The sequence below is a fragment of the Centruroides sculpturatus genome, unplaced genomic scaffold (assembly GCF_000671375.1).
Source record: "Centruroides sculpturatus isolate CEXI.00-Female unplaced genomic scaffold, Cexi_2.0 scaffold243, whole genome shotgun sequence".
Lineage (NCBI taxonomy): Eukaryota > Metazoa > Arthropoda > Arachnida > Scorpiones > Buthidae > Centruroides > Centruroides sculpturatus.
In genome coordinates this window covers 267773-288059 of record NW_019384457.1, presented here as the reverse complement: position 1 = coordinate 288059, position 20287 = coordinate 267773, and the positions used below count along the sequence as shown (strand labels likewise).

The 20287-nt window shown below is 28.1% G+C and overlaps 1 protein-coding gene across 1 annotated transcript in view; it reads right to left on the bottom strand.

Annotated features, from left to right (window-relative positions):
- Window positions 1-3054: 3054 nt before the first annotated feature.
- Window positions 3055-20287, bottom strand: part of LOC111620697 (uncharacterized protein KIAA1109-like) — a 185047-nt gene continuing 167814 nt past the window's right edge. Inside the window, exons 59-71 of the mRNA XM_023362685.1 lie at window positions 19753-19911; window positions 19216-19404; window positions 18745-18894; window positions 17969-18334; window positions 17688-17886; window positions 14306-14463; window positions 11000-11198; window positions 10073-10290; window positions 9744-9998; window positions 7208-7390; window positions 6934-7119; window positions 5098-5428; window positions 3055-4638 (exon numbers count right to left, since the gene is read on the bottom strand). Coding sequence (XP_023218453.1) covers window positions 4428-4638; window positions 5098-5428; window positions 6934-7119; window positions 7208-7390; window positions 9744-9998; window positions 10073-10290; window positions 11000-11198; window positions 14306-14463; window positions 17688-17886; window positions 17969-18334; window positions 18745-18894; window positions 19216-19404; window positions 19753-19911 — 2804 coding nt within the window. The 3' untranslated portion in view covers window positions 3055-4427. The remainder of the gene's footprint in view (window positions 4639-5097; window positions 5429-6933; window positions 7120-7207; window positions 7391-9743; window positions 9999-10072; window positions 10291-10999; window positions 11199-14305; window positions 14464-17687; window positions 17887-17968; window positions 18335-18744; window positions 18895-19215; window positions 19405-19752; window positions 19912-20287) is intronic.

Sequence of the window (20287 nt, the reverse complement as noted above, 5' to 3'; positions counted from 1 at the left end):
ATAGACTAGCTGTTACTCGCGACTTCGCCCGCGATGGTTTTGTAAGCAAACCCAATTATATTCAGTATTTCAACAACCATAGTAATTATTATATAACACCTACCGCTCAGAATAATGAGACTTGCCAAGAATCAAACGAACTATTCTCAATTTGGTCAATTTTCTGGAACGTTTACATACGTTCTATAATCGAACCAATACGCAATAACAAATTCAAATTTAAAACGGTTCGAACATTCTGTTAAAAAAATCGAAATATATGAAAATATTTATAACAATGTCAGAAATGTTATCAATTTAATACACCTAAGTACTCAATGAAGACTAAACGTAAAAACAAAAAATCGTATCTAAAATAGTACAGTAACTTCCGGTTAAGCTTTAATGCTTTCCCTCTTCCCCCGTGGGGGAATTTCCAAAAATCCCTTCTTAGTGTGCGTTTTCATGATGTACCTTAACTGTGTACCAAATTTCACCTCTAGGTTCAAGGGTTTGCTCTGGGCGATGATGAATCAGTGACAGTCAGGACAAGTAATTTTATATATTTAGATAAAACTGACGAGGGACCATCTAGGCAAGGCATCCGTCTAATGAATTTATGCGGCCCGCGATTAATCTTTCAATATTAGCTACTGAAGTCCGAATAGCTCGATGAAAAATTCTGACGCCTAAAAAAAAAAGGTCAACAACTCACTATGCGTTTAGAGTTAACCCTCAACTGTAAATTTCTTATGTACTGTACAGTGTAGAATGTTGATAAAGCATGATAATGTGAAAAATGTATCTGTAACCTCTATCTACAATTTAGTCTCTACGGGGTGACACCACAATGAGATCTCGCACCATCTCAAAATCTTCCTAGGGCAGCCTCTGGTTCGGCCTGTGAAAAAAATTTTCTTTCCAATTCGGCCCGGGGACAAAAATTGTTGGCCACCCCTGATCTAGGCCAACAGACTAAGCAATTCCCAAACAATATTACGGTTTCGAATATTATCTCACCGTGGATGCTACTTTATAAATACCAACAATAATACAATTTAGAAATATAAATAGGAAATATTCAAGATGCCCCATTTTAATTAGTCACTCAAATATCTCGAGAAATATGTATCCTACGGAATAAATGTTCTGCATCAAGGCGGACACAGGATGGCACTATCGATTTCATCATAAATAGCGCTAAAATCAATGAAAAATGGGATTTATTTTCTTAAATGGGAACCCACATTTTTTTTATTACATATTGTGATTCCACATCATAAATAAACAAACTTCTATCTAAAACATTTTTTTGAAAGATGAATCTATCAGAAGTTATGAGCGTTTGAAGTTTTATGCAGTGGCCACCGGTACACGCGTGAATCTAAAGATATCTGTGTTCATTAATTAATTTAATAAAGGTAGAAAAATGCTGAAAAAATCATTAGAAAACTCTTATTTGGTGGAATCAAGATCAACATCTTGTCTTTGTCACATCCTTGTTGGCTTTAGCAGCCTGCGAGTGATATTAATTTCTGTATTAGTTCATTATTTGAAGGAAAACAATGATTCCACCAAGTAATAATAGCTTTCTAATAATTTTTTAAAGCATTTTTCTTTCTTCAATGAAATTCACAGATATTTACAGTTTGATGATTTTGCATAACTGGAAATATACTGCAAAATATACCGTTCGTGGCTTTTTATTTTATTATTATTAACTTTTACACATCTGTTTTGTAGCAAAATGTAATTGTTCTCAATGTAGCTCACAATAACAATACTTACCTATGAGTTTTGATAAAACTAACAATTTGGAACAGCTCTTACTTATCATCCTATGTGGATGATAAGCAAAGAGCTATGAAGATATTGCATATTTTATACAGATCATAAAACGACAGTGATACAAAGCAATTAACAGAGAAAAAAATATTCTTCTCGATTCAGTATTTTTATTTTTAAATAAATCTACACAAAAATAAGCTCTCCTATTATTCCATTTACATTTTAACAATAAATTTACCTAAAAACGTAACTATTTGAATTAGAATTACAGAAAAGAAAATCAGTCCAAAGCAAAATGTTGTATAAAAAATATATGCATTAAATAAAGAATGTTAATTAATTTTAATAATTGCCTTACGAAACTGAGTATTTAGAATTAAGTAAAAATCAGTAGCCATGCAATTTATTGCCTTATAAAGAATTATAACAACCATATAGCAATAAATCATTATTTTATATTTTTTACAAGCTAGTTACAATTACTGAAGATGATGATAAATCTTTTATACATGACTAGAATATATATATATATTTAAATATATTTATATAAACAACAATGAAAATATCCATACTTTGTGCCATAATAATTCCTTCACAGCACCAGTAATCACACAAATTTCAGAAATGGAATGTTAGAAAAAATGACTTGAAATTGAGCTTAACTTAAATAATTTGCTCTTCAGGGAGCTTAAAGTAAATTTAGGCAGAAGAAAATATAAATATACATTTACATAGTAATATTTTGGGGATATATATAAACTGGGCAATATCATAAATTACAAGGAAGCCTTTATCTTATTAATTCAAATGTTTAGAATATTTTTGAAAGATAATTTTAAAAACATCACTAAATTCAAGAAAATGGAATTTCAAAACTAATATAAAAATAAATAGAAATATTTTTCTAAATTTAAAATTCTATTTGAATTAATGAAATAAAGGCAATTTAAAACACTGTATAATGTAACAATTTGTATATAAACCCTGCAGCAGACTGACTAAATTGTAATCCAACAACATTTTTGTATATACAGTAAATATAAATTTATAATTTAATTTGCTAATAATAATACTTACAATATACTTTTTATAACATACACAATACTGTAGTTGTGCAAAATTTACAAAAATACTTTTAAGGTAATAACTGATTTTGTAGAGAAGAAATAAAATTATATGATACTAAAATTCAAAAATTAATTGCTATATCTAAAAGTTAAAATGAAATTTGTCAAATGTATACATTTGTTTTTAAATACTGAAATATGTTTTCAACATAAAAAAACATTATACGAACATATATATTTACAAAAGATGTTAAATTTATTACTGAGAATCAATTGAAAACAAATCAATATAATTTATTTGAAAACTTACCTGTAAGTTAAAAGCAATGACCATCAGCACTGAATCATTCGTCCAATTGGTAATGAGTCTGGTGATTTCATGCTCCTAGAAATCTTTTTTTAGGAAGTCTGTGACCAGCTTTGAATCCAAGGCAAAACTGCATCCCTTCAGATTCTTTTCCAATAAATCATCAAATACATGACAGTTGCATGGTGAAAGGTCCAGAATTCAGAATGAAAATGTGCAACCATGCCACACAGCAATCATAAATAAGCACAGAAGCTTGTTGTCAGACATTGTGATCCTTTTTTATGACTGCCAATGTGACTTGTGATAAAATTGAAAACTTTGAATGAAAAATTCTGCAATACTAACCTTACAGTTTGGGCTTTTTACTTTGTGACTTTCGTGTGTTAGGTAAATTGGAGAAGCATCTGAAGGGTTGCAACTTTACCTCAGATGCAGAAATGTATGAGCTGGTCACAGACTCCTGAAGCAAAAACCAAAGGACTTCTATGAGCATGGAATCACCAGGCTCATTACCTAGTTGAACAAATGATTCAATGCTAGGGGTGATTACTTTTAATTTACAAGTAACAGTTTGCAAATATATTATATTGATCAGTTTCATTCAACTCATCACAACAAGTTTAGAGTTGCTGTTTCCATACTAGGATAAAAATAAGGATAATGATAATGTATCTGCTATATTTCACTTGCCATAATTGCAGCATTATCTTAGGATACAATAAATTGTTTTGTTCTACTGACATTCCACAATTTGTTTGCATAAATGTTTGAGAATATCTCATCAAAAATTTATTGTAAAATATTTAAATTTTTAACAATGCATTACAACTACAAATGTCATAAATATAATTTTATGGGAAAATTTTTATGAAAATGTCAAATGCTTTACACATATTTATCAAATTTTTATTACAAAATGAGTAAGTTCTTATATGGTATAATTTTAAGATTTTTCACAGATATGGTAAATTTATATTTGTAAACTATTTTAAATCTGAATATATTAAGTTTCTGAACCATATCTTTCTGTTATAACATGTTAACAATAGATGTACATTTGATAAAATAAATGCCATATTTAAAATTATTCTTTAAATGATAAAAGAATAATTTATTTATCCATTTTCAGTGCAAGTACTTCTCAATGGGATGTTGTAATAGAAAATTTTACTTACATGAATGATATTTTAACATATAAACATCGAAGTTTGTCAACAATAATTTTAATAACCATGTTTGAAACAAACATATTTGATATTTGTACATTTTTGAAGTTACTCAACTTATCGCTTTCCAGATACTTGTTCATCTTTGTCTTCACGATATGCTATGAGCATTTTCTCCATAACTAATGATAGAATTTTATCCAAAGGATCCATGCATCCTCTCTGCATCCATTTTGGAATGGTGACACGTGCATGAGCAAATCCCAGCTTCTGAAGAATATAGTCGACACCATAAGGTTCTATACCCTTTCCACCCCATGATAATAACCTGAATCAAAAAATTAAGTTGACAAAAATTAGTATCTACTAGAATAAAGTTAAGAGCAAGAAACATTTTCTTTTCTATTTTACAATTATAATAAAATTTTCTATCGAAATCAAAAATTCTAAATACTTTATTTAGTAATAAACTTATCTATACATTGCAAATAAATCAAATAGTATAATTAAAACAAAATCAGATTTTTATTTAAATTGATACATTATTATAACATTGGAACATTAGAGTAACACTAATTATTATGTATTTATTTATTCATACTACTTTATTATTATTACAAGCTGTATATAAATACTTCAATTGTGAAGTATATTTTAATATTTTAAAATTAAATTAAATGAAGCAACTACATCGGTATTATTTGAATAGAATATATTAAATATTTTATCTAAATTGGGTAAATGATCATTTAAGAACTTAAATTACAAAAATATTCTAAAATCTAACCTGACTGTAGGTTCCAGATGCCAGGTATGACACTGATAATTTCTCCAATCTTTTTGCAAAGCTTCAGTTGGATCAGAAACTTTGCATTTCCTATCACTGTCTGGTGACTGTGTCTTTCCATAATTTACTATTAAAAAATATTTATATGTACAGATCATTTTTAACACTAATGATAATAGTAAAGATTTAAAACTACAAATTATACCATCTTTCTCTTTTATGTATGCTGTTATAAGATCATGTAAAAAGAAAAATGCATCGGCATCGACAGCAACAAATATATGATCATCAAACTCTGTAACAAAACTGCATTCTACAGTAGGTTTGGGATCTAATAGAATAAATTAAATTATCAATATTTTTTAAATTTAATTTATACAACTGCTATGTTATTTCTAAATATCTGTGGTAAAGTTCTAGTTTCTTTCTAAATAATAAATATAAATGTTAATAAAATTCACCTATTTAGATGATTCTACATAAAAATTTATTTATTAAAATATTTTCTGGAGGGACTAAATTATGTAAAAAAAAATTTGCTACAATGTCACCAGGCAGAAAATGTTATATAGCAACAATAACATCAGAAAAATTTCAGAAAATAGCAATTTTTTACAGAAATCAAATATGTAGCGTGTTTTTTAAGTAAGTACCATTTTAAAATAGGGCCGCTGCATTGCTGTGGTTGGTGTTCCGCAAATGTGCACTGAGTATCTACCTACATCAGTTGGCTAACCATAGACACCATTACAGAAGCATTCATTTGTTTTACATTTGTTTGTGTGTGTTTAAAATGCCTCAGACAATTGAAAATCGCACCGACTGTGAAGTACGCATAGTGATTCATTTTTTTTAAACGTAAAAGATGTGAAAGCGGTTGACATTCATCAGCAGATTAGTGAGGTGTATAAAAAAAACATTATGAGCGATGGAATGATAAGAATATGGGTTAGAACAATTAAAGATGTCCGTACTAATGTCCATGATGAAGAGCACAGTGGGCAACTGTCTGTTATTACTGAAGACTTGGTGCAGAAAGTTGATGCAAAAGTTTGAGAAAACAGATGCTTTATGATTTCATCATCCAAAACAAAAGGCGTGGCAAGATCAGTAAGGGGATTGTTTGCTTCATGACAATGCCTGTCCACACATGGCACAACAAACCCAAGTCCTTATCACATCAATGGCTGGGAACAACTTGATCACCCTCCATCTAGCACTGATCTAGAACCTAGTGACAACCATTTGTTCCTCCACTTAAAAAAGCATCTAGGCAGCAAGCACTACAACAATGATGATGTCAAAATGCCATGCTGCAGTGGTTGATAAATCAGTGGCAGGTTTCTATGAGGATGGAATTCAAAAGCTGGTTGTACAATATGAAAAATGCCTTAATATTGGAAGAAATTATGTTGAAAAGTAGATTAAGGTACAGGCTTTTATGTAAGAATAAAATTATTAAAAAAATTGCACTTGTGTTTTTTTAATATCAAAATGGTACTTACTTAAAAAGCACGCATTGTAATTAAATATGAAAGATTAACCCCTGCTTTGGGTACTACATCTGCTATCAGTATTAGATTTTTAATTAATTTTCTAATTATTTTTGAAAAATTATTTTTCTCATTATAATTCTAAAAAGCATTCTAATAAATATCTTTTCTTTTCTACATACATTAAAACAATAAATTATATGATTAACATTAGAAAAGAGTAAAAATGAACAATGAGAAATTACATTTAACTAAATTTCTTCAAATACAATATGCTGTTGTTAATTTTAAAAGAAGAAAAAAAATCATATATAATATTGAAATTAAGTAAATTATTCTTTACCTGTTAATGAAGGACCTTTTGCTAATTGAAAATGTTCTGTTTTTAACTGAAGTTGAAGACTGGGTAATTTAAATATCACTTCCATGCTATGATTAAATTCCGGAACTTTTATGCATATTGAAGAACGACGATCAGAACTGACAGATTCATTTCTTTCATGCTCCAAGAGAGGAAATCTCTGTACATCTAAGATATTTTAATTTTAATGAATGTAAATAATAATAACTAACAGTAATTTATATTTTAAAAAATAATAATCTTTATAATATCTCACCATCCAATTCACTTGTAGCAAAAGTATAATGAAACCATTCATGCATGGTTCTAAACTGAGGAGGAAAAAGAACATTACGGGAAATACGACAGACTGTGGCCATACTGGTGTGTTGAGCTGTTTCAGCAAGATTTCGGCCAAGTTTAAAAGACAGATTTTGAACAATGTGCGTGCCCATAGAATCTGAAATAAGTAACAAAACAGAATATTAAAAATAAACATGAAATTAAATATTTAAGATGGTTTTATTACATTGTTACAAATAATAGTAATAGAACTGTAATTGGAAAAAAAATATTTATAATGTTTATTGCATTAACTATTTTCAAATAAAAATCTATATAACTTACTTTTCAGAATTAGTAATCAAAGAAAGTATCACAAAATCTTCATTACAACAATTTAACAGGAGCGTTAAGTAAAAGTCAATAACAGAATAAGTTATAAAATTGCCGATTTTATAATTGTTATATATTTCTAACAATTTTTGGTTTCGTTTTTTTCATTAATGAATGTTTATGATAAGAATTAATTGAATCTAAAATTCAAGTTCATAAATTTAAAGAATCAATAAAATCATTATTACACTGTATTGTAAGGTTTGCCGACGTTGAGGGGGAAAAAGTCTATCTCACGTCAGAATGAGCCTAAGGGAAACCGTGTATGTAGGCGGTGGCGAAGGAGGCAAATGATGAACAAGTGTTTTACAAGATAAAACCCATTTATTTGTTCGAATTCATGCTTACATCGATAATGGACAATTCCAAAATCTCGGTGCTCCTGGGAACGGCGAAAGTTCGTGATCTCGGTCGCAGTTCGGACGGACGAGAAAGATATCTGGATGAAGTAGAAGTTCGTTGCGGCGTCCTCGGTGATCGGCGGATGCACAGCACAATTTAAATCACCACTGTAGGCTTAATCCGGAGGAGACTCTCTTTCGTCCTTGAAGTTCCGATTTTTATAGTTTTTCCCGCACTATTCGCATTTCGGATTGGTCCCTCATCCCATTCCTTGCTTCCCGATTGGTCTCTCCTTTGTCTCCAGGTGCAAGACGAAACTTTTTCGGGTCGCTCCATCCGATACCTCTTTGTCGACTCTGCTCGGTGACTGTTTATAAAATAATAACACCTGCACTCATAACTCAGGCCGTTATTTACCATTTTTTGACGTCTAAGAATTTAACGATCATTTTCACCTTTCACCTATCAAAAATTTCTCTATTTTTTTGTTCGAAAAGGTTTATCTTGGCCAACATTTTATAAACATGCGTGTCAAAGATCTACCTGTTTATGAGCACTCGTGTTAGAGTTTGTTTTCCGCTAAGACATTAACAGATAGTTGACACATACTCGAACCACACTGAGTCTCGTTGTTTACATCTCGTGTCGTGCAAGAATTTCACGGTTTACTCGAGTTTGAACCTCGTCTGGGAACCCACAGTATCATTTCAGTATCTCCTGATCCAAACAATTAATTTATAACATTTCTAATAATTATACAAAGTTGAAAAATATTCAAAAATAATAGTATTAACAACAATTAACAGTTTTTAAGAAGTAAAAATATATATTTTCATTACTCAAAATTTTTCATTAGTAGGCAATTTCCACAGAAAATCAATGTTATTGTTATTTAATAAAAAAGCTGGTGTTTGAAAATTCAGTCCTTATATTTGATACAAGATCTAATGAAAATACTGTATCATCATTACTTGTTTAAAGTTGTACATTGAACACAGAGATTTAGTTAATTAATTAAATAAAAAAAACAGAATTGGGACAGATTTTGTTTATAAATTTTTCTTAAAAACATTAGATTTATTAGTCTGTTAACTATTATTGCTGGAGTGTTCTCAGTCTAGATGAGGCATTTTCAGAGAACATTTTTCTGTGGTCATGTGTGTGGATAGAAAAAACGATTTGTGGCTGCACTTGTGTGAAAATGTAAGAATCTTTTGCAATAATATCTATATTCCTTTGCATTTAGAATTTTATTATCCAAGATAGTCAGAAATATTTTCCATTTCAGACATTTTTTTAAGATATTTAGTGAGTGAAAAGTTATACCCTAATAGCCAAATTTAAGAATCCCTGGTCTAGATTCTGATCAAAGCTAAATATCAAATTGTTATCTTGTAAGTAAAATATGGCTTTACATATCAAATCCTTCTAGTGCCCATTCTATGCAAAGTTTCATTGAAGAAATTCCTCCATTATATGAAAATTCAGCTGGCATACTTCAGATAAAAATTGCTAGCTAAACCATGTTATTTCTTTCAGGTGATCTGTGAGCGATATGCAATAGTAAAATTTTGGAGTTGGTTTTTTTTGATACTGTGATTTAAATTGTATTACAGATGGTTTTTCATAAGAAATTGATGATTTTAAAAAGATACATTAGATTTATTCCATAAATGCATACCTTTTGATTTTATTGACATTTCAAATAATATTTTATTATATACAGTGTATTAAACTGTCAAATGCAGTAACTTTTTAAGTGAATTTTTCAGAGGTAAAATTAAAATAAAACATACCTTGATCATTAATTATATCCTGTGATTCTGTTGCAAAAGAAATAGTGGGTTCTCTCATACTAAAAATGGCCCATGCTTTCGAACGAAAATTGACACCATGAAAGCATGCTAATGATATATTGTTACCATGCAGATCTATTGTTCCTCCCAATATAGTTCCCATTCTTGGTAGAGGACAAGGTAAATTGTTTAAATGGAGAGCTGATGCTAATTTCAAAACTTTCTGCCAATGACGATGATGACGACCTTCACCCTCTGAGACATAATGTAAATATTTAAAGTTTATACGTAAAATAATTACAGATAATTAGAATCACTCAGTCACTCACCTTCAGTTTGTTTGGCACGTCGAGTACGACTTTTAATGGAATAACGTTGATAACGTGGTTGAAGAGATGAAAAAACTCTCTTACTGCTATGAAACTGTTGTGAAAAAAATTCTTCTAATTTTGAATACATTTTCAAAAGATCAGGTGTAGTTGATTTAGATATAATTAATTGTAACTGATCCCATGCTAAATCACTACATATGTAAATTAATGCGGGTCTAAAGTACACAAAAGAAATAAATAATTAAGTTTAGAACAATTATTATAAACATTTTATGTTAAAAATCTTTAATAAATTATTTATAATAGATCTTTAAAAAAGAGTAATTTAATTAAGAAATAAAAACTATACAACTTTGAAAATATGTATTGAATTATATATTCTGTTTCAAACAACTTAATTTAACTTCTATTGCGCTAATATTTAAATCTTTAATAATATCTTCATAATCTTAAAAAAGAATTCAATAATTAGAAATTAAAAGTTAAATTTGATATTTAAACAAGTCAAAGTAATATAACTTTATTTTCTATGCAAAATTTGGCCAATACAACTCTAATTAATTTTGTGACTAACTGTACAACACAAGAACACAAACACAACACAACAAAAAGTTTGTGAATTAATGGAGCTAACATTGAGCACACACAATAAAAAATTCTTTGAAACATATTTAAATAAAATTACAGTAAATTTTCCTGCACATTCTATAAAATTTTATTTTATATTATATGATTAATTTTTTTCTCTTAAATTAAACAACAAATTTTTTATATAAAACAAAAAATTTTGTTTTGTCATTACAGAAGAGAATAAAATAACATGAATAAATCAATCATAATAATAAACTCCAAAATACACTTCCACAGAACAAATTAAGTTTTACATAAAAATGAAATATCAATTCTTAAATCAAAATAATTTACCTTTTTGTAGGATGATTTGAAAAAGAATCTTGATGACTACTCTGACAGACTCGCCATTCATCTCTAACTGTTATGTCCAAACTACTCACACGACCCATAAGGACACTGGTTCCCATGTAATCTAATCTTGATTCTAATGCAGACAGTTTTATGGCTATTGTATGATCTGGTTCTTGACCAAAATCTTCTTTGAAATGTGCTGTAAGTAAATATTTAAAGTGCTATATAACAAAAAATTGAAATTACTTAATGTGACATCTTCACAGTGCTGAGCTGAAATTTTTAATCATATTTTAATTCAAGTAATTCATACAACTTTTGACACTGAATTTGAAACAGTGATTACTTTTTTATATGACAACGTTATTTTTCAAGTGACTTTTATTACAGAAAATATGAGCTCATATGAATATTGCATACCTTAGAGGGTTGAGTTATTATTGATTTCAGTTTACCACAAGGATCAATTCTATAATATATAAGGTGATAAATTTGGTAAGGAAAAATTTTGAATTGAAATTATTATATATACCATAGTTAATTGAGGCAACCAGTCCCTAAGATCTCTATACCTGGTCTCAATTTTCATCTACCTAACTCTATTCATGAAATTAACAAAGGACAAATGAATAATGGTGGATATAGAGAGCAATGTGTAAGCTAAATACTTCTAATTTTTTAGAGATTTGATATTTTTTTATATTCAATAATATTTTTATAGAAGGTTTAAATTCACTCTAGTATCTAAATCATTGATGGAAAACCTTTGATCAGAAGCAGAACAAAAATCTTTTTATATGTTTATATTTCTAATGAATAAAAGAACTTTTTATTCTCAGTAAGATTCAGATTCAAATTCTTGCTGGCACTGTGAAGGCTTTCTGTTAGTTGTGTAAACATCTGTATCAGTTTAAACTTTCTTCCTCAGCTATATGTCATTTCTATGGAAAAACTTACTTTCACCTCATTTGTGAATGTTTATCAACATGTTTCTGCAGACTTAGTCACCTAGTCTTTTTTTTTTTTAACTAATGGTATCTCAGTTTTCTTTAGGAAAATTCTGCATATTAATTAATTAAAAACAAAGACAAAGTCTGTTGAAACAGTCATTGTTTATTCACTTTCATATTCCAAAATACTTCTCATGAAGCCTGACTTTTCCTTTTAGGCTATTTGATTAGCACAAACAAACAAACATCATCTTACTTTCCCAACCATACAACACATTCAGTGAATGTTATACATTGAAAAGATCCTATATATCTTAAACAAAATCATAAAATCATACTCCTTAAATTATTGTTTTAAGGATGTAGAATGAATCTTTTAGATTTCTGTCTATTTGCATAAAATTTGTAAACACACTAATTCGAAAGCAAGAATTGATAATGTAAAAAAGAATATTTTATGTAGATTATTTTGTATTTAACAACTGATGACTTGAGATTTCATGTAACCATATCCAATGAGTGACTGTTTAAGTTCAATTAATGATGTGAATCCTATACAGTATTATTAAAAAATTTTTATATTTCCAATAAATAGTTTATATTACAAACTAACTATAAAATTATCTGATAATAGAAATTTCTAAATGTGTAAAACATCTGTAAAATATGCAATAGACATGTCTAATATAATAAAAATTTATATCCTTGTTTTCAATATTTTATTAAATATTTTTAAATATACTACAAAGAAAAGTTCAAAATATTACATTACCATCTTATAATTTAAATGTAAAAACTTACATATATTTATAAGCAAATTATAAAGTCTTCTATAAAAAAAAAAGTATTTTTATGAGTTTTTAATGCATTTTAACAAATTATAAACACCTAATTTTAATGGACATTCATTTCTCCTATTAGTCTGTCACACTGAGAATGCAATATACAGTACTTACATTTTTGTGAGCATGTAAAATATGTTTTGAAAACATAAAATAAGAAATAAACTAGATTATATTAAAAATACAAGTAATAAAATACTATACCAAATAAATATGATAATATTAGGAATTAAAGTTGTATAGAGAAGAAGGAGAACATTTAATAAAAAGTCAATTATTACAGACTAAATTGAAAACAAAATGTATAGTGATTCAATTTTTTCAATTTTATGCATTGATATAGTAATGATTTCTCTACATTGTGGGAAAGAAATACATGAAAACCATATTTATAAACCTGCATATTTTTGAATTTCAGATATCTTGAAATTCATATACTATTCATAAATTTCAAAATTCTTTCTAAATTGTGTATATTATTTTTTTAAAATCACACATAAAATGTTACACTGTTCAAATATTATCAATAAATAACAAGCAAATTATATTAATTATATAAGTTTTAATCCGTGATATTAATTCCTTATGAAAGTTAAGTAAATCATTAAGAATTTTATGGCCCATATTCAGCATCCCAAATTAAACAGAGTAAGATTTAAATATGAACTGCAATATAACTAAAAATAGCAAGTTAATTCTTAAATTACAGATTAATACATGTGCTATTTGAATTATTTTTAGAACAACATAATTGTATTCAATTTTTATAATGATTTTAAGCTCTTGCAAAAAGTTGAATGTAAACAGCTGTATCATAAATCATCAATAAATATCATAATTACATCATCACTGAACCTTTAGTTTCTAAAAATGTCTTTCTTTTCTTTTACTTAAGTTTTATTTGTTTTAGTTTTTAAGATTATGTAACAAAATAATAATTGCTCACAATTCTCTAGTTTTACAATTTCCTGAAACTGTTATATTTGTTATTTATGTTCATCTCTACATTTGTTACTTTATTTGGTTTTTATTTTCTAATACATTTTGATATTTTAAAACTAATCCTAATAATACTTCTGTTTCAAAGTTATTAAAGTTTCTTTTATCATTAGAATTATCTACTAAACTGAAATCATGTGCTTAGTTTACATGTGACAATTTGTGCAAATATGTCATGATGCATTTGGACAAATTGGAGAACTTGTAACATAGCTCTTCAAAATTCAAGAATTTTGTAATCCAGTATTAGATTAGGTTGCAAATATGAAAAGTAAAGTAAGTCTTACTCTAGAATTTTACTAGCTTAAAATCTTGAATTACAAAATTCTTAATTTTCAATATTGATTTGTTAATAAATACTACTGTTACAGTGCTCAATTCTTATTGCAACATTATGACTAACTAAATTTGTAGTCATTTTTCTTTAGTAACAAAGTATAATTTCTGGCTATTTATTTCTATAAGATAACAAACTATTTGCTTTTTATTTATTTATATTTCAATTAGATACTTACTGCATGTATCTATTTGACTAAGCTCAATGGTTCCACCAACAATTCCTCCCTTGCTGTCTAATGTTGAACCTTCCAATCCAATGGACAAATAAAGGTTTTTATGCCCTGTACTACCTATTGATAAGCGACCCTGTGATTTGAAGTCTCTTGTCAGCCACCTTAATTAATAATTTTAAAGTATATATATTAATTTTATTTATCTCTCCATAATTTCAACATTGTTATAAATTTAGTTAATAATATAACAATAAATAATTCCAAATTACTAAAAATAATATGTGCAAATACTGTTATGCCTCACAATCATAGTTATGGTATAAGAGATTTGAAATTTTCGTTTTGGTTTAGAGATTAAATGCATACATAAATGCAATTTTGTAATTTCAAGGCAAAGCAATATTTATTTCTTCAAATAAAAATGTAGAACATTTTAAACTGTAGAGATATAATTAACAAAAGGTACAAAAAGCTTCATTAAAATCATGTAAAATATTAAAACAATCTAATTGTTTATAAGCTTATAATCACAAATATTTTGAGTGTCCCTGAAGTTAAATTGTATCTTCAAAAGTGCCTGTGTTGTTTTTTAGACATCTTCTAATAAAGTATTTTGTAAAGTTTTAAAAATAATACAGTTCAAAATTTGTTGATAAATCAATAATTGTCTTATTTTATATTTTCTTCATTTTACTCAATTCAATTTTTGACATTGAATCACTTAATTTAAATATGTGAATTCTTTTGGTCCTTATGTTGCATAAGAGTATGAGCACTAATTTTTGAGCACTAAACACAGGGGTACAACTAGACCCCATTTGGCACCTATAATTAAACATCTGATACTCATTACCCAGCAGATAATGCTTATATCACCAACTCAGATACCACCCTATAGTTGCATCACTTCTGTAGTGGAAAACACTGTTTGTATGAGCTGACTGACTGCTTAAATGTATGTAATCTTCCTTAATACAGCTCCTATTTTTTAACTGTTATCTTGTTTATAGCTTTGTATTATGTTCACTTATCACTTATAATATTTGTGATTAGTGGTATTTACTTCACAATATGTTTCCTTAGCAACAATTATAATCTCTGGTTGCTATTTGTACTGTAATCATAATATCTCATCTGTGAAAATCCCGAAAATGACATCATCCACACATTAGCAACAAAATAGTATGTTCCTTTATGTTTTTGCTGTATTTGTTACAATTTGGTGGATATACAAGCATCTACAAAAAATATACAAGCAGTTTTTTGGTTATAAACATTTGGGGTTTGGATTAAAATAGTACAAAATTACATTTTATACTATTTTAATCCAAACCCCAAATGTTTATAACCAAAAAACTGCTTGTATATCCACCAAATTGTAACAAATACAGCTGAAGAGGGACAGACAACTTGTCTGAAATGCCTTACCATCATCATAATAAACCTGTGTCTATCGATTTCTGTGTGATTACTCCAACTACATCAATAGTGTGTGATATTTGTACTGTAATCATAATATCTCATCTGTGAAAATCCCAAAAATGTAAATCCAAAAAGTAGTGCTCATAGTCTTATATGCAATTAATTTAAATTTCTGATTATTTATTACTGTGAAATCTTCAGAATAACCCAAAATAATATTGAAAAAAACTGTTTTTTTAACACATCAATATTAATTCACATTTACAAATACAGTGGGTAACTGGTTAATGAACAGTTCGGATAGCGAACAAATCGGATAACGAACACTTTTGCGAAAGATTTTTATGATCGGACAACGAACACATGTTGGGATAACGAACACTTTACTGAATAAACATAAAAAGAAACGACGGAAAATAATGAATACCGATTGATTTTCCCTTGTCTTCAGGTAACAATTCTTAACCTTTTGGAGTGCGGGAGACATAACATCGACTCTCAACTCGATACTGATCAGATAGTATTCCTCCACATTTTGAAACTTACCCTTGTAATTCCAGCTTTTTGTTTACCTTTCTGACAAATAATTTTTATAGTCTTCGCAAGACTGTCAGACAGGTACTTGTTAAATTTTGCGTCGGGGTTTATTTACGAAAGGTGAAAGGATATTTGTTAACGTTTTAATACCAAATTTCGAATTTCATCTGGGCCTTGTATTTAAATAATTTTTTGTGGGCTAGTTGATTTCTGTTCTCTGAATTTGTGTAAGTGCTTTTCTGAACTTTTTATTTAAAAAAGAAACTGATAATATTATGATGCCTAAAAAGAGGAGTGTCAAGAACTGTGCTCACCATAGAAACCAAGTAAGAGATAATAGCCAAGGTAGAAAGTGAGCACAAGATGTCTGATTTTGCTAGGCAGTATGGCTTGAACAGGTCTACAGTAGGCACAATCTTAGCTATGAAAGATATATAAGAAGTCTCAAGATGCTAATGGAGTAATGAAAATCACATCTGAGAAATAAAGAGCATTTTAGAGCTCATAATGGAACCTGAAACTGGTCTGACGACAGAAGAACTCCAAGAACTCTCAAATGAACAACACCAAGAAACTCAGTGAGATGTGTTTTCTTTTGAAAAAGAGGAAGACGAAAGAGTCAACATCTGCTACTAAAGATCTTTTAAAGAAGTGGAAGGATGTCAGATCATCCAAGCGGCATCCAAACCAGAATAAGGTTAATGGGGTTGAGGATCTCTACAATTATAATACTATTAATTACTTCCAAAAAATCCTGAAGAAAAGAGAAAAACAATCGACATTGGACAGATTCTTTAACCCCCACAAACGGAAAAAACATGACTAATAAAAATGCAAGACTGCATATATATGTATTTTTAGTATTACATGTAAATAAATGTAGTAAAAAAGTATATATTTTTTATTTTTTGGAGTCTCCAGAACAAATTAATCAAATTCCTATAAAAACCTATGGGAAATCAATAATCGGTTAACGAACAATTCAGATAACGAACAAAGTCTTGGAATGGATTATGTTCGTTAACCGATCACCCACTGTATTATCTGATTATTTAACATAAATATTTTTGTTAATATTAATTAAAACACATATTGAAACCATTATTAAATTTTTCTGTTTAAATTATTTAATTTTTTTTTAAATTAGGAATTTAAGTTATTCTTAAAGTGGAATTCCTAAAGTGTTAAGTTAAAGTCAAATCAGGATCCAAAAACTTGCAAACTGAAATTCTCTTCTATATCAAAATTTTTCATCATTAATATACCAAGATCAATCAAATAAAATAAAATTTATTATATTGAATATGCAAATCCACTATTAATTTCAATATTCTAAAATAATATAAAATTGATTTGAGATTTAACATATTTACCATGTACATATATACAATACATATTAAAAAAATTGTAGCTATTAAATACTTACATTGTATTTCCCATAACATTTCCCATATTCATATGAACACTTAACTTTGACAAATTTACAGCAAATAATACTAGTGTTTCCCATGTGCTTCCCAAACGATTTGTATGTAATGGGGTTGATGATTGCTGTGACGACTTACTTTCTTTAGAATCAGTAAATGAAACATTTGAACTTCCTAACTTACTAGTATTTTGATAATCTAAAACAAATTGTATATTATTAAAATGAATAAAGTTCTTTTATTCTAATTATTTTCAATTATAACAAAAAATAGAATGTACCAGAACTTTCTACAAAATTTGGTATGTTGCCTAAATTTAACCATAGATGATCTCTACTATGCTTTCTTCCTTCAGGAACAATTGTTGGGTGAGAAATATCACTTGCTGACACATCAGAAAGACAAGAACTAACTCCAAGATTAGAAATTTTTACATCACCCATTGACTGATCCATTGTTTGTGATGGCAACTGCAATTCTGACTTGATAGGTGTGGTCACCGAAATTGAGCTGTCTATAATTTGTGTAGTTCCTATGGATGTATGGGAAGAAGTAGATACACGAGGAGAACTGAAGGGAAAGCATTCTGCTCTGCTAGCACTTGGTGATAATGTTCCACTGCTACTACTTGTTTCTACTGAATCTTCTATTAAATAGAATCAAAAATATAATAATTTTATTTAATTTATTGCATTAAGTTTTTCTCAATTCAAGTTCAATTAAATGTTAATGTAGTAGTCAATATAAATTTAAGATTATCTATATTAAAAAACTCTTGGAAAATAAAAATAATCAGTTTATCATATCATTTGTATTCATACATTTTAGAATGCCTAACAGAATCCTACATCAGATTGTATTTAAAAAAAAATAATAATAATGAAAAATTATAAATTGAATAAATAATTGATTTTGATATTGTAATACACTTCACTATATAAAAAAAAAAATTATTATTGTCATTTAGGATTAAGAAAATGGAAAATGTGATACACATTTAAAAATAACTAAAAAAAGTTTTACTCACTCATTTATTTAAATAGCAACATTTCTTACCTTGATCACTATACAGAGCACTTGTACTTTGATCTCCAAGAAACATTCGTCTTGCAATACTCCGTCGATACCAAGCTTTAGGAAATGCTAAGATTTCAGTAAGACGTCTCATGTCATACTTAAAGGAAGCTGATCCAATGTCACAGATAGCTTTGAAAAATAACAAATATAATAAATTGACAATGCTTAATAAGAACTACATCATTGTTTTGCTTTAATCTTTTGTTTAGTTATTTTTATATTCCCAGAAGTAATAGTAAAGTTTTACGTTCTTTAAAAGTTATTCGGTGTTAAGAAGTGTTAAATATTAATTAATTGTTAGTTGCAAATAATATTCAACTTTATTCAAAATATATCTGAAATCAAGAATGCATACTGAATGAAAAATATGAAAATACAAAATATTTAAAATTCTTAAATACTGTACATAATAGTAAGATATATTCATAGAGTTTGATAAACTGCATTTACCTGAAAATCTAATGACAGCTCCTCCAGAATCACCACTTCTGTTTGGTTTCTGAGATACATTTCCTTCTATATGACTTAAATTAATCTTTCTACTCCGAGAAATATTTACTTTTACGAATTCCACTTGCAAACTAAGGGAATCTTTTCGTTCACTAGTAGTGAGAGGTGACGTTTCTCGACTTTCTTTTCCTGAAATAAAATTTGAAATTTTAATATAATATTAATTTATATGAAAATAATAATGATTCTTATTACAGAAACATGAATAAATCTTCAAGAAACAAAAAAAAAAATACCTAACTTAAAAGCAATATGTTATATTTATTAGTTTGAAAATAATACACTATTACTTACTAATTATGCTTTAATTAAATATTTAATATAAAATGTAATTTTATATTAAATATTGGCAATGTATTTAACAGTTTAAAATAGCATTTTCTGTAATTTATCTTAAGTAATCTCTCAGTTTGTACTTACTTAAAAAAATAATATATATACTTTATAATTCAATAATACTAAAACACAATATGTTACCTGATGCTCCAGCTTTTTTCCCTCCACCATAAGGATGAAAAATGTAAAGAGAAAAATCTGCCAAACAACCAGTCATGCTGAGCCCACCAACAGCAGTCTGATATACGGTTGATGAATCTACTGGTGGTCGAACATTACCATGTCTTCTGGGTGCAGGTGCTATGTTTACATATTATTATTATTATTATTACTCAATACAAAATTTCATAAAGAATGTACATTATTTCAATGAACAAACAGTAATATATAAATAAATAAATAAATTACACAACCAGAAACTTACTAATACAAATGATGTTGATTTATTTTTTTTAGATAAAGCTAAAAATCTACAAATTCTTTAACTCAATAGTATAGATGTCATGTTATTATAATCTATATATATATAAATGGACGTGTGTGTCCCTATATTTCACTTTTCCACCAAAACTACACATCGCACATGAATGGTGTTTGTATGTGGTAGTAGCTCCAAGTCTCCATTCGTGCACCAGGGTGGTTGCGTCTCGATAGCTATAAGGGTGCGGGAGATATG